Here is a 16,310-nt window from a genome sequence, read left to right on the forward strand (position 1 = left end):
GTGTAATAATTGGTAGGGGGAAGGAGAAGTGAAAGAAAGAATTGATAGGGGATTATGTACCCTTGAATGGTCCCAGTGCTATAATAAGGCTAGTTGCAAGCACATTGAATCTATTGCCTCATATCATAGCATGCTAATATTGGAAACGCAGAAAGAAAAAAGGAAAAGGAAAAAAAGATTTCAGTTCGATAAAAGGTGGCACAAGGAGGTAGAGAATGTAGTCAAGGATGCATGGAACATTCCAAGTGAAGGAACTAGATGGTACCAAGTGACTCAGAAGATCAAAAACTGCAGAATTGAGCTTCTAAAATGGAATAGCAGTAAGAAAGGGAATTCACTAGAAAAGATCAATGGATGCAAAAAAAAGATTGAGGACATCAAGGCACTAAATGTTGACAATAAGAAACAACAAATGCAGGAGGCTAAGAAACAATTGAAAGAAGCCTATGATGAAGAAGAAGCTTACTGGAATCAGAAATCTAGATTGAGATGACTGAATGAGGGGAACAAGAATACTCTTCCATGCAATGGTTAAAGGAAGGAGGAAGAGGAATTGGCTACAGAATTTGAGAAAGTCTAATGGAAAATGGACTATGAATGAAGAAGAGGTGGGAAAGGAGGTTGCTTCTTACTATGATCATCTGTTTAAGACTTCAGAAATAGAAGATCTAGAAGAAACATTAGATGGGATTCCTATATCCATAACTGACCAAATGAACAAGGATTTGACTACAAAGTAAAAGAAGATGAAATCAAGGCTGCCTTCTTCTCTATGGGTCCTAATAAGGCTCCTGGGAGTGATGGTATGTCCACTTTGTTTTTCCAAAAATTCTGGAGCATAATTAAACAGGATCTAGTAAATACAATCCAAGGTTTTTTCCACCACAGTGTTTTGCTTAAAGCCATTTATCATACAGTTATTTCTTTGATTCCTAAAGTTGATTGTGCCATTGAAGTCAAGCAATATAGACCTATTAGCCTTTGCCAAGTGGTCTATAAAGCCATAGCCAAAATTCTGATTAACAGGTTAAAGCCTTTTCTTACTCACTGTATCAGTAAAAATCAATCTGCATTTGTTCCAGGTAGCCAAATACTAGATAATGTTATCCTGTCTCATGAGTTAATGCATTTTCTCAAAAATAGAAGGCATGCTAGAGTTGGGTTCATGGCTGTGAAACTGGATATGTCCAAAGCGTATGATATGGTGGAATGGAAATTTTTGAAGGTCATAATAGAAAAAATGGGATTTTGCTCCACTTGGATAGGCTGGATATTATCTTGCATTAGTTCAATTACATACTAATTCAACATCAATGGTGAACATAAGGAGTACATTACCCCTACCAAAGGCATAAGGCAAGGCGATCCCCTCTCTCCCTATTTATTCATATTGTGTTCATAGGGATTCTCGAATCTCCTATAGAAAGCAAAGGTGGGAAAGGAGTTGACAGGGGTAAAAGTTAGTAGAGGAGCTCCAGCAATTACACACTTGTTCTTTGCAGATGATTCCCTAGTGTTTCGCAGAGCTTGTATTCAGGAAGCTGAAAAACTTAGAAAGATCCTAAAGGTGTATGAAGAGGCAACTGGACAGCTCAGTAACATGGACAAATCAACAGTCTTCTTTAGCAGGAACACGAGCCAAATAGTGAGGGAAGAAATCTATCAGGTCATGGGATCAATGCAGCAAGTTAGCTAGGGTAAATACTTAGGCCTGCCTATGATCATAACCAGAACAAAAGAGCAAGTGTTTGGATCTATCAGGAATTCTATAGACACAAAGCTGCAATAGTGGAAGAACAAATTACTGAGTCAGGCAGGAAAGGAAATAATGCTCAAATCAATGGCAATGGCTATGCCAATACATACCATGTCTTGTTTTAGACTGAACTCCAAATTATGTAGAGAGATTAGCTCCGAATGGCTAATTATTGGTGGGAGGAGGTAGACAGAAAGGCAAAGGTGCACTGGATTGGATGGAAGAAGATGACAAAGGATAAAGAGGCTGTGGGATTGGGATTCAAAGACCTGCAAATGTTCAATAAAGCCTTGTTGGCAAAACAAGTTTGGAAGCTAATTACTCAACCAAACTTGCTTGTTAGTAAGGTTTTGAAGGAGAAATACTATCCCAAGCAGTCTCTTGTCAATTGTATGGTCCCCAATAATGCCTCCTGGATCTGGAAAAATATTTCAACTGTAAGAATGGATGTGCTAGAAGGAATAAGGAGAAGGATTGGCAATGGCAGAGGAACAAGAATCTGGGAAGACAAGTGGATCCCAAACAGGTCAGATGGAAAACCAACAATTGATAAGCCACATGAATGCCAATTGAAACAGGTCTCAGAATTGATCACCAACAGCAGGTGGAATAGAGTTCTCATCTTTAAGACATTCTGCCCTTAAGATGCTAAAAGTATTATGAGCATACCAATAAGTGTGACAGGAAGAAAAGACAGCTACTACTGGATACATGCTCAGAATGGGCAGTATACAGTACAATCTGGATACAAGAGATTGATGAAGGGAAGGGAACAGGAAGGTGGAAACGCAGGAGAACAGGCTACTCCAAGCTACAAAGGTACATCCACTATTGTCTGGAAAGCACTATGGAATCAGAATATGAAGCAAAAACTGAACGTTTTCATCTGAAAATGTCTTCATGATGCTCTCCCAGTCCGAGAGCTAATATTCAGTAGAACAAACAAAGATAATCCCATGTGTGGAGGCTGTGGAGAAAGTGTGGAAACATTAGGACATATGTTGTTTCAATGCAAGAAAGCCAAGGAAATATGGGAGATGGCTCCAGTGCAGTGGGATGGCTTAGTGCACCTAACAAATAACTTCCAAAAGTGGTGGTCTGCTGTGATAGAAGCCCAGATGATCAGGGGAAGCCATAAGCAAATCAACCTCACAGTCAACATTCTCTAGCAAAGGCAGAAACAATAGAGAATTCAATCAGAAGGATAAGGAACCCCACAGGATAATTGAAAAGGCTTCTATGGAGTGGATGGAATTTGAAGAGGCTAACAAAGGGAGGAAAGAGAGAAGGAGCATTCAAGAAACAGGTGTACAACAAGGGATTGAACAAAATCATGAAGCTAGGAGCATAGGAATACTGTTAAAGATCCATACCCAAATGGACAAGGATCAATATACAGTGGGAATTGGAATTACGGCTACAGATCACTCAGGACTACTACATGCAGCTTGGGCACTTAGAGAAAGAATGACAGGAGATCCACTGCAAGATCAAGCAGAAGCTGTCAAACTAGCTCTAATGAATGCTGCCAATCAAGGCTGGTGAAACATAGAGGTGGAGCTAGATAGCAGTAAACTGAAGGAATACATTGTGGACTCAAGACATAGTAGCTGGTGGTTGGCAACTCTAAGAGAGGATATTCAGTCCATTAGTAGCCTGTTTCATCAGTGCTCCTTTTCAGTAACTAATACCGGAAAACTAGATAGTATTAAACTGAGCTTGCATGCTCTTAATAGCTGGTTTGATGAAGAATAGGTAAATTCCAATCTTAGATGCTAACGCATCAAGGTTCATCATGGGACAGTTGTCTCTTTTGTTTGGACCTTTGTCCAATTACAGTAAACATTTTGTGATGAAATACAATCTAACGTTTCGACCAAAAAAAAAAACGCCCTCTCAATATGGCTCGAGATTTAAAAAAAAAATAGTGCATAAACAAGAATAATTTTGAAATAAATATAATGTTTTAGCTTTCCTCGAGCATCTACCCTACTGCCTGATAGATACCAAGGAAAATTGGTCGGAAGGGCATGCTAGGTGCATTAGTTTTTTTTTTTTGGGTGAAGAAAAGTTTAAGTGTTTTCATTTGAGGTCATCATCGTGGGATGGGACATTACTCGGGACAAGTATCTTTTTCTATTTTTTCATCCGGACAAGTATCTATTCTTACTAATTGAGTTTACACGAGCTGGTTGCTAAGAACATTAATTAATGAAAGAGAATGTAAACTTAAGTTGCTGTCCCAAAAAAATAAACTAAAAGAAGGCATGGGTTGCAGTGATAATCATTTGATGGAAAATGCTCTCGGAGTTTCAATATTATGATCAAGCATATTACAATTTTAAATTTGTTGATTTTTTTTATCTATGTATCCGTGTGATGTATTTGCTGTCATTAGTGCAAATACCAGAATGAAATTATCCCTTTTATAAAAAAATAAAAAATAAAAAAGGAAGGCATGGGTATTAGTTTGTGAGGCAATGTGATAATTTGATTGTGTACATTTTTGAATACATATTTTATAAAATCAATACATATGTCCTTTTCGATGAATAGTTTAAACATAACCTCTCATTATTATTTAATCAAAGGTTGCCCGTTTCCCTACTGTTCCGAACAACTTAAAAAATAGAATGAAGGAAGAAGCACGGCTCTTCGGATTTTAAAATTGGCTTAAGTTATTGCCCCAAAAAATAAAATAAAAGAAGTCATGTTTATTAATTTGTGGTCAGTATGTAAATAGTTTTATGTAACGAATTTTTTGTCTCGCTTCTTGTGCTACTTTCTATCCCATTTTTTATTGTATTACTATTTTTTTCATAAATATCATATTTTAGTTCATTATTATTTTATATGGATCCAATAACTATTAATTGAGTAATAACCAAAAATAACAGTTTCAAAAAATCAATATATAATAAAAAATTTTAAAAAATACATCAGAAAATTCATAAAAAAAAACTCATTTTTTTATGCATTTTGATCTTTTGAGTTTGTTAAATTTTGTATATTACTCGATTAATAGTTATTGGATCTTAAGGAAACAAAAAAGAACTAAAATATAATGTTTATAAAGAAAAATAATAATATAATAAAAAGTAAGACAGAAGATCCGTTACGATAATTTGATTGTGTACATGTATGAATACAAGTTTTAAAACATTAGCACTTCTGTCCTTATAACGAGTCAATTAACCATAAGCTCTTTTTATTAATTAATCATAGGCTGGCTGCCCTTTTCCCTACTGTTCCCAACGACTCAAAAAATAAAAAGACGGAAGGACATTCATAATAGAAAAATTAAAGGACAACGCGTGACGGTGATTAAATAATTGTGATTGTAAAGTACAACTCATGATGGGCATGGTTCAATTTTAAATTGAAGTGATGAGATTGAATTTGGGAAAACAATTTTAAAAGAAGGACAAAATTTGTTGTGCATGTATGTAATTTTAGTGCCTATATTTATTGTTTATTTTTTTAAAAGGACAAAATTTGTTCTACATGTATGTAATTTTAGTGTCTAAATTTATTATTTATTTTTTAAATATTTATATTTGTTCTGGTGGTATACACATCGCGGGGTGTAACTTCATTTTTTTTTTTGGGAAGGGGAAGGGGAAGGGGAAGGGGAAGGGGAAGAGGGTTAGTATTTCATGATTAAGCTTCCATAACTTTTTTGAACCGTCAATGCACGTGATCTTGAGAACAGCTAGGTTGTGCAAAATTAGTTTGGCAAAATGGCAACAAAAAACAGCCAAAAATGGCAACCAAAAAGGTCAATTTCAGTCACTCTTCCTAAATTTTAGGTGACAAATACCTTGCGGTCTTTTGATTATTTATGGAGAAAATAAATCAATTCCTACCAACCCCACCCCTCCCCCACCAAAAAAATAAATAAATATAGGACAAAATAAACTCTTTTGTCTCGTCATGATTGAGCCAAATCTGACACAAAGTCTTTAATGTTTACATCTGAACTCCCCCCTTCTTCAAATGCCTGTCTTGCCAAATCCTTCCACTTTTTCGCATTTTTCCTAATCTCTTTGAGATTCTTCTTGGTGCTGACACAGCTCACACTTGGGTGATATATTCAAAATAGGGAGAGCTACGCCAATCCTTCACACATATCACTATTGGATATTTTAAAAAAAATATCATTATTATTTTGAATTCATTCACATGATTATTTTGAATTCAAATGCAATAAGTTACAAATTTTGAAATGAATTTTCAGTTACAAGATCACCATTAAAAAGGGTAACTTATGAGATTTATGTCTTGTATTTGTAACCTATGTAATGATTAGGTTTTAAGAATTTATTTATTGAATTTTGACTATTATACAATGACCTAGACACCTTTTCAAATTTTGTAACTGAAAAATATGACACATTTATTCCATTTAATGGTGGTATTCTAATACTCCTAAAAATTTAGCCTATAAATAGAGGTCACTATCAACCAAGTTTGACACACTTTTCTTGCTATCTCAAAAAAAAAACTATCCTCCTCTCATTTCTATTGAGCATTAGTTAGGTGTTGAGAAGAGCTTTAGCTTCTCTAAATTGTGTAGATTTATTAGAAGCAACAGCATAGGCTGGCCTGTTGTATCCCAGAAGCGATGTGCCATCAACCTTCTACACCAGGTATAATCTCGAGAGGGACGCGAATCGTCTTAAGAGAGCGACCTAGTCCGCGCCTCGATCACCTAGCCAAAATTACTTTATTTCTCTTTCTTTGACTTTTGTTTTGCAGGTTGATCGTACATATCAAGTTCTAAAGGAACAACCTGATGTGAAAATTTAGTCTCTCAAAATGAAAATAATCAGCTTTAATTGTTAACAAACAAAAAATGATCACATTTGGTCTCTTTTTACTTTTCCGAGCAAAATTTGGCCGGAATTCAGTCAGTACATATGCCATGCCCAATTTTTAAAGGATAAAAGTGACAAACCAACTCACTATTGACCAGAAATGTGAGAAACTAGGTGCAAAGCTTTAGTTAAACATTCATAAAAAAACACAAAACTAACCTAACATTACCTACAATTCATCTCAACATAAAACAAACCCAAATTGCAAACTTCCAGCTGATTGAAATTCATCTGAAGGAAATTGGTGATTGAAGTCTTGAAAGGGGAAAGCTAACCGGGTTAATGAATGAAGAAGATAACACCAAAATTCTAGATTACGGTATGTATTTTTTAATCCTAAATGAAAGAATTTGTGGATTGATTGAAAGATGAGTTAATACTTTGAAAAGTTACAATAATCAGGATCAGGGTAGAGGCATATTTAGCTAGAAGAAGGATTTGTGATGTCTTTGAAATAGTAGATACATATTTCGCTAGAAGTTACATGCTTGATGCATTTCTTGCAAAGAACAATCCTTCAAAAGCTGTCTAGGGAGTTGAAGGCGTTGTTTGGTGACAGGTGCCGAACCTGTGCAATAATAATAAATAAATCCTAACTACCACCTGAAACAGTCAGTAATCAATTCGAGTACTGGAGCAGGGACTCTAGGTGTGCAATGGGTTACTTGATTCACCCTGTTCCCGAAGAGTTTGCTTAATCCGATATACCTGAATTAGTTATTTAACTGAATTCCCTAACTAGTAGACAGTGGTAAGCAGGGTCGTCTCCTCAGGGACTGGATAGATATTTGTTTCTTTTCAAATCAAGAATAATGGGGGGGTTTTGGATTAAATGCCAACTGAACAAATTAAATGCAGAAAATAATTAATTAAAAGAAATAATTGAGAGAAACTCTAGCCAAGGGTATACTTCAGAAATGGTTCATGCGCTGATCATTGATGCAAAAATAATTCCAACATTTATTAATAGATTGGTTATAGTTGTCATGCACGCGATAAACAACCAACCCTTCCTTAATTTGTCGATAGCTAAGGTACGACCGTTAGCTATTTCTCTAACCCGAAAACAACCCTAGGTACGACCGTAGGATTTAATTTTTAGATTGCATTATTAATTAGAAAGGCCCAATCCTGACCAACAAACACGCTACGAGGGTTTATTCAAGCCAGATCAAATATTCCCCTGACACAAATCCAATTATGCCAGTTGCTACTGGAATAGAGATAACGAACAATTACGGATTCAATTACCCCTATATAGCAAAATAGCCTATATAAACAATTAATTATTGCACACTAATCAATCATATATAAGGCTATAACAATTAGAAACCGGAAATATATAAATATTAATCAATGGAGGAAATAGTTAAAATAAATTCGATCTCACAGTAATCGCTGAACCAAATCGTCAGTAGTCCCCTTGACTAGAATTAGGGGTTTAGTTCCCCATTAGTGAACAGGCCGCGCGTACAGGGTTGGAAGAAGCCATCGATTCCTTAATCACAGCAAACGCAAGAAATTAGCTCTCGTTCAATCCCTCTCAATTTAATTTGGTCAAAGCCGAAATGGAAGGCAATGTCCAGAAGTCCACAACTGCGGCCTTCTTTGCTTTCTTTCTTATTGCAAGTGGTCATCAATGGTGGCCCATATTGGTCCCTCACAAAACAAACGTACGAGAGAAAGGTTTCAATTGCTTCTTATTGTTCTTCCAATTTCGGTCAACCAGCCATGGAAGAGTCAATAATGGAGGCTCTTGTCTCCTCTGATTGCTAGCAAAAGACACACGACGGCCCAGGTTTTTTCAATTCGGTTTTTGCTTATGAAAAGTTCACCAGAATCATGCCGTCAACCATAGATGGAAAAAAACAAATACAAAAGTCCAGAGAGGAAGCTTTTTTCTCCAAAGCTGCCGCCTCTCCCAGCAAAACGTAAGAAAAAGAAATAATAACCTAAGCCTCCCTACGGAAGTCTAAATACTTCCTTCTGTTTTTGTGTCCGATATTTTCGGGAAGGGATTTCTTCCCACCATTAAAAACAAGACTTCCTCCCATAGAAAATAAAATTAAAATAAAATCTATTACAGTTAGATTTCTTCTTCTCTCCAGCGGGCCCCACGTACGATGAATCTTCTAAAAGTTGAATTTAAGCACTTTTCGGCACCCATTCCTGCAATTAGCACCCAAAACAGAATATTAGTAAAATCCCCCCAATTAACGAAAATATTCAGTCAATTAATTATGCAATAACGCCCAAAATACCCACTAAAATGCAACCTATCAATCTCCCCCACACCTGAACTATGCTTGCCCTCAAGCATAATTAACTCAGAAGTACAATCAAGATGCTAAGCAAATCACAGCAGTTCACACCAAGAATGGTATCCCAAGTTCCCCAATAACCTTATCGAAATCAGAATATACCAAATCAACAATTCTCGCAGTTTAAAGTGCACTCATTCACTCCAAAGTGTATATGAAATGTATATAAGATGGCTCTCAAGACAACACAATAGAATGACACTACCATAAGCTTGCTCATATATCATATCTCCACCGCTTACTCATGAATTTAAGTGCAGCAATCAAGGGACTTGCAAGGTTGTAATGGGGCTAGGGTGAGAAGGTAGGATAAAAAAAAAGAGTCAAGAGGGTGTAAAAGTATAAAGGAAGTGCTCAGAAATTCATTACACAGATTCTTGCACACTGGGAACTTCAAGGCATCTCGACCATTACACAAGTGAAGCAAATTAGCACTTACCGCAACCTTCGACTTTTCTTTTCTCCTCCTTTCATTCATCTACTTCCCTTTTTGTCTCTTCTCTTTTTTTTTTTTTTCCTCTCCTTTTTTATTTTTTATTTTTTTCGTGAACACCCGACCAGCACCATAGAAATCAATTTTACTTGTTGATTTCCTGCACTTTGTCTTCTTTTCACATTTCCCTTTCTTTTTTTTCACTTTTCTTTTTTCGATGCATAAATGGGTGTAATGCCCCTCGAATAGTACTCCAAAAGTCCGTATAATGAAATCAAAGCACTTCTTCACACGAGGTTCAAAAAGAAAGTCTAAAGAGGTTTCACGGCTAAGAGCTGGGGTCTCAAGCAAAGAATATGGGTTAAGGCTCAACTTGGCTCTCTAGTGGTAAATAATCCAAGGGTTGGTTTTAAGAAAGTCCAAAAATGGCTCATTCCTAGGTGCCCTATCATTTCAATGCATTAAACTCATTTAAATGTGATTTTGACATGCATAACCGAGCAAGTTCTAGAATGACAAACCATGTGCACTAACCACTCAAAAAAATGAAAAATTAGGCTCAAAAATCGCACGAGTGGTCAAATTTATGTCGAGTTCAGCATATTCATCAATCAATTCGTTATCGAGGAAAATATAACACCCCATGGCATGAACTTGCTACGTACACTCATATCTCAATTGCATTCATCACAGTTTAAAAAAAGGAACTACTAAGGCAAGGGAAAAATTTAATCAGACAACTAAAAACACAACCAAAGCATAGTTAACCCTCCCCCACACCTAAACCTTACATTGCCCTCAATGTAAGCAAAGTAAGACCAAATTAGAGGTATTGGGGCAACGACACTTCCCTTAAAACGGAGGAGGGCAGAAATGAATCATGGCTGCGGAGGGAAAGGCGGGCGGAAGCCCACGTGATGGAGATACTGCGCTATATTCTGGGCCATCCCGCCCATTTGACGCTCCATCCGATCCATGCGAGTGTCCATGTGCTGCATCTGGAACCGGAGGGCTGCAAGCTGACTATTGACGGAGGAAGATGGTGGGGGTGCCGAAGAGGATGGTCCGGGTACATCCGTTGACGGGCCACCAGCCTCCGTGGCAGTGGATTTGGATGCTCTGCGCTTCGGAGGAACGGAGATTGACCCCGGAGGGGCAAACTGGAAAGCACCATTTACCTGTCTCACAAGACCCATTTTCTCCAAACAAACCAAATCAAGGGGCTCCATAATACAAGCACGATGCAAGTTATGATTATTCAAGTCCAAAACCCCAAAATTTACAGCTAACTGAGTGATAAAGGAGCCTAAGATTAATGGCTTATTTTTCTTACTTAGCACAGTTCGGAGGTGGAGGGCGAACCAGCTACCCAAATTGACCCTAGTTCGAGTGACCATGCACCAAACGAAAAAGAACTCGGGCTTGGTCAGAGTACCCGAGCTATCCTTCCTACCTGAGAAACTATAAGCCATGAATCTATGTAAATAACGATAGGCGGCGCTCTTAAGATAAGAAGCCTTAGACTGACTGGGGTCATAGCATTGCTGGTCAACTGACAAACCACTCCAATAATCGAGGTAATGAGAGAAAAATGGCTCTATATATTCGCACGCACTGTGCATATACTCCTCACTCTGGGAGTAAGGAATATCAATAAACCCAAGAGCCAAATTGAACTCAGTGATAGATTGGTTGAACTCTCTACCCATTAATCGAAACCTCACTACCCCAGGAGTGGTAACGGAGAATTCATCAGGGATATTAAATTCGAAGGTAGCATAGAATTCCCACGTGAGTTCAGTAAAAGCAGGTTGATTGATAGAAGCATAGCGGGCCCAACCTACATTAGTCAAATGCTGCGTGACCTCATCCCTCAGGTTTAGCAAATCAAGTGTAGGGCCATGGATGTATTTACAAGGAATTATCTTCCTTGTACAAGCCGAAGCATACCGCTCCTTGTCGGCAGCCCGGGTGAAGGTCAAATTACCGCCAAAATGGGCCGGAGAGGAGATATGAACCTTCCTATTCCGTCCAAGGCGGGTACAGGGCCCTCCAGGCCCAGTCGATGGGGCAGGTCCCTCTAAGGGGACCGTAGGCTGAGGAGATGAAGTGGAAGGCTTGTTCTTGCCTTTTGTTTTCGGTTTAGTCATTGGGGATTGGAAAAAAAAAGGGCAAAGTCAAGGTGAAGTTGGGTAAAATGGAGTGGTGGTGAATCAACAAAGCAAAAGGGTCCCCAAACACAGCTCCAAGCACCAACAATTGAACAAATAGCAACCAAACAGCCCAAAAATCAATTAAGTAGATAAACAATAAAAATTGCACCCAAAAACTAATTAAACACGTGAACAGCAGACTACTCCCCAAACACTACCAAATCAACCCAAAAATCACTTAATTAGACTAACGCAGCAAAATTCCCCCAAACTAATTAAAGAAACAACCAGAGTGAAATCTTTCCCCCAATATCTCTGATTGAGCACCAAATTTCACAAATAGACCACAATCAACCACAAATATATCACAGCACCCAAAATCAAACAAGAAATTGAAAATCTGGCCTCAGCTAAGAAAGTAAAAATCTGTCCTCTGCTAAACAAAAATTAAGAATCTGGCCTCAGCTAAGTGACAGGAATTTGAAAAGAAATCACCGGAGTTTATTTTCGACTGTCAGTCAGAGTGGTGGAGAAGAGCAACGCGCATGGCCTTGGCTGGTCCTGGAAGTCGCTCGCAATGACTGCTGGAGTTCGCGCGCTTGGCTCCTGCTGTGCGGTGGAGAGTGGCGCGCGGGCTGGTGGACTGTGCGGAGGCCGCACGGCTGGAGCTGCTGGTTGCGCGCCTTGGCTGCTGGAGCTGGCGTGCGGAGAGATGCTGTTGGCGGCGCGCAGGTGGAGCAGGCGCGCGCTGGGCAGCGCGCAGATGGGGAAGCTGCTGGTGGCGCGAGACGCGGCTGAGCAGCAGGCTGTTACACCAGCTGGCTCGCTGCTGCTGAGTTGCGCAGATGGCGAGACTGGCGGCGGCGAGGTCGCGCGAAGTGCTGGGCGGTGTCGCGCGAGGCTGGGCGAGGTCGCGCGAGGCTGGGCAGCAGGCGCGCATGGCGGCGCGCGGGGCGGCAGGCGCGATCCGGCGGCGGCGGACAAAGAGAAAAGAAGGAAGAAGAAGAAGAAGAAAAAGATAGAAAAGGAAGAAGAAAGAAGAAAAGAAGAAGTAGGGCTACGGAAGTTTGTGTTTTTTTTTTTTTGACTAAGGGCAATTTCGTCTTTTCGCCGCCCTTTTTTTTTTTTTTTTAACCAGAATCACCTGGCGTGGGCACGCTCAACTGCCCTGAAGCCCGCAGAACCTGAGCGAAAATTTCCTCCGTCAGGCGTGACCATCTGGCGTGGGCATGTCTAACTACTATGGAGTTTGCAGGACCTGATCGAAAATTTCTTCCCCTCGAACGTGACCACCTGGCGTGGGCACGTCTAACTGCCATAGAGTCCGCAGAACCTGATCGAAAATTTCCTTCGTCAGGCGTGACCACCTGGCGTGGGCACGTCTAACTACTATGGAGTTCGCAGAACCTGAGCGAAAATTCCTTTTCCTCAGGCGTGACCACCTGGCGTGGGCACGCCTAACCACTAATCTCCTGCCACAAAACATCAAACCATCAATTGACACTAATACATAACTAAAACTTAAAAAATGCATGAAAACTGAAACAAATAGTCTTGGGTTGCCTCCCAAGTAGCGCCTATCTTTAATGTCTTTGGTTAGACATGGCCGAAACCCTCAAGCATGACAAAGTGGATCTTGGAGGTGTTCAACTTCTAATTCTTCAACATAGAAACCCTCATAATAAGGTTTGAAACGATGGCCATTCACCACGAACTTTTTCTCCGTTTTTAAACTTTGGATTTCCACTGCACCATACTGGAACACATTAGAAATGACAAATGGTCCAATCCAACGAGAACGCAACTTACCGGGAAAAAGTTTAAGCCTTGAGTGATACAAGAGGACTTTTTGCCCCACTACAAAAGTTTTCCTAGAAACCTGCTGATCATGAAAGATTTTACTCCTCTCCTTATAGATCGTGGCATTTTCATACGCCTCATTTCTTATTTCCTCTAACTCTTGTAGCTGCAATTTCCTTTTGACCCCTGCTTCATCTAATCCCATGTTACACTGCTTCACTGCCCAAAACGCCTTGTGTTCGAACTCCACGGGGAGATGGCAAGCCTTACCGAAAACAAGTCTATAAGGAGACATCCCAATTGGCGTCTTATACGCGGTTCTATACGCCCATAGTGCGTCTTCTAGTTTTAAACTCCAATCCTTCCTATCCGGACGCACCATCTTCTCCAAGATCGACTTGATTTTCCTGTTTGACACTTCGGCCTGACCGTTTGCCTGCGGGTGATACGGTGTGGATACCTTATGCAGTACACCGTATTTTCGAAACAAGGCTGTGATAGTCTTGTTGCAGAAATGTGTCCCTCTATCACTAACCACAGCTCTTGGCATTCCAAAATGGACAAAGATATTAGATTTTAAGAACTCTGCAACCACTCTAAAATCATTAGTACGGGTGGCTTTAGCTTCCACCCATTTAGAGACATAATCTACAGCAAGTAAAATGTACAGGAAACCAAAAGATGAGGGAAAAGGACCCATAAAATCTATCCCCCAAACATCAAAAATTTCAACAAACAACATGGGGGTTTGAAGCATTTGGTCCCTACGAAAAATATTCCCCACCCTTTGACACCTATCACAAGATTTACAGAATAAATAAGCATCTTTGAACAGGGTAGGCCAGTAAAAACCACTCTCCAACACCTTGCGAGCTGTTCGTTTGGGCCCAAAATGCCCTCCACATGCAAACGAATGACAGAAATTTAAAATGGAGTGAAATTCACCTGCACTTACACACCTCCTGAGCACTTGATCCGAACATTGTCTCCAAAGGTACGGGTCGTCCCAAATGTAATATTTGGCATCACTCTTCAACTTGTCTCTCTTAGCTTTTGGCCACCCTGCAGGTAGTTGATTAGTCACTAGGAAATTTACTAAATCGGCATACCAGGGTACAGACGAGTTAATAGCAAGTAGTTGTTCCTCTGGAAATGCCTCCCTCAATGGTGGCTCCTCCTTATGAGCAAGTAAGCGGCTCAAGTGATCAGCAACTAAATTTTCGGCCCCACTTTTATCCTTAATCTCCAAGTTGAACTCCTGAAGGAGCAGGATCCATCTGATGAGCCTTGGTTTAGCATCCTTCTTCGTCATCAAGTATCTCAAGGCTGCATGATCAGAGAAAACTGTTATTTTTGCACCCAACAAATAAGGTCTAAATTTTTATAATGCAAAAACCACAGCTAGCAATTCTTTTTCTGTTGTAGAGTAGTTGAATTGAGCTCCATTTAACGCCTTCGATGCATAATAGATTGCATGTGCAGCTCTGCCAATCCGTTGCCCCAGCACCGCTCCCACTGCATAGTCACTCGCGTCACACATTATCTCAAATGTGAGGCTCCAGTCTGGAGGTTGGATAACAGGTGGTGATGTCAATGACTCCCTCAACCTGTCAAATGCCACCTTGCACTCCTCGGTGAAGTCAAATGCCACATCTTTTTGCAATAATTTGAACAGGGGCGCTCCAATTTTGGAGAAATCTTTGATGAATCTCCTGTAGAACCCTGCATGACCCAAAAAGGAGCGCACCTCCCGCACACTTGCGGGGTAAGGTAAAGCAGAAATAATATCGACTTTTGCCTTGTCTACTTCTATACCCCTGGCCGACACTACATGCCCGAAAATAATGCCATGATCTACCATAAAATGACACTTTTCCCAATTTAACACTAAATTTGTCTCAATGCACCTTTTCAAAATTAAAGCTAGATTATCCAGGCATTCATCAAAACTATCTCCATACACACTAAAATCATCCATAAACACCTCAATAATCTTTTCTACATATTCAGAGAATATACTTACCATACACCTCTGAAAAGTTGTTGGGGCATTGCAGAGGCCGAAAGGCATCCTCCGATATGCAAATGTACTGAAGGGGCAGGTGAATGTAGTTTTCTCCTGATCTTCTGGTACTATCGCTATCTGAAAATAATCAGAGAAACCATCAAGAAAACAGTAATAGACACGGCCAGCTAACCTTTCTATCATCTGATCAATAAAAGGTAGAGGGAAGTGGTCCTTCTTTGTCACAGCATTCAGACGCCGGTAATCAATGCACTGGTGCCATCCTGTGGGTTTTCTCACCGGGACCATCTCACCCTCTTGATTCTCCTCAACAGTTACTCCCGCCTTTTTCGGGACTACTTGCACGGGGCTCACCCAAGGACTATCTGAGATGGCGAAGATGATCCCACCTCTAGGAGTTTAAGTATCTCCTTCTTTACCACTTCCATCATTAGTGGGTTCAATCTCCGTTGCCCTTGTCTAACTGGCTTTGCATCATCCTCAAGCCGGATCCGATGCATGCATAAGGAGGGGCTAATTCCTTTGATATCTGCTACACTCCACCCAATCGCCTCCTTATGATCTCGAAGAAGACGAATTAGTCTGTCTTTTTGCCCTGGTGACAGGTGTGCAGATATGATAACTGGTAGTGTCTCATTGTCCCCGAGAAAAACATACTTCAAATGCTTTGGGAGAGGCTTGAGCTCCAACTCAGGTGCCTGCACAATAGAAGGCAACAATTTTGCCTGAGTTTCTGGTACAAAAACAGAAGTAAGCTCATACCTTGGGGAAATTGGTGGGAGCGAATGCAGTGCTCCAACAGCGTGGTATAGCTCATCACTTATTTCTACATCAAGAGTTGCTCCCAACTCAAGATGTTTGGCCAATGCCACTGCCAGTGCATCAACCCCATCCAATTCAAATATTTCCTGTACAAGGGGCTCAACAACACTTAAAGCATAAAC

The 16,310-nt window shown here is 40.1% G+C and overlaps 1 protein-coding gene across 1 annotated transcript; it reads left to right on the forward strand.

The window, feature by feature from the left end:
* Positions 1 to 1,917: 1,917 nt before the first annotated feature.
* On the forward strand, positions 1,918 to 2,400 carry LOC140038285 (uncharacterized mitochondrial protein AtMg00310-like). The gene has a single exon (XM_072083484.1). The coding sequence runs from the start codon at positions 1,918 to 1,920 to the stop codon at positions 2,398 to 2,400; it is 483 nt and encodes a 160-aa protein (XP_071939585.1).
* Positions 2,401 to 16,310: the final 13,910 nt, after the last annotated feature.

The sequence above is a fragment of the Coffea arabica genome, chromosome 1c (assembly GCF_036785885.1).
Source record: "Coffea arabica cultivar ET-39 chromosome 1c, Coffea Arabica ET-39 HiFi, whole genome shotgun sequence".
Lineage (NCBI taxonomy): Eukaryota > Viridiplantae > Streptophyta > Magnoliopsida > Gentianales > Rubiaceae > Coffea > Coffea arabica.

Coding starts and splice junctions, on each gene's coding strand:
- LOC140038285 (XM_072083484.1), top strand. CDS start 1,918: ATGGCTAATTATTGGTGGGAGGAGGTAGACAGAAAGGCAAAGGTGCAC.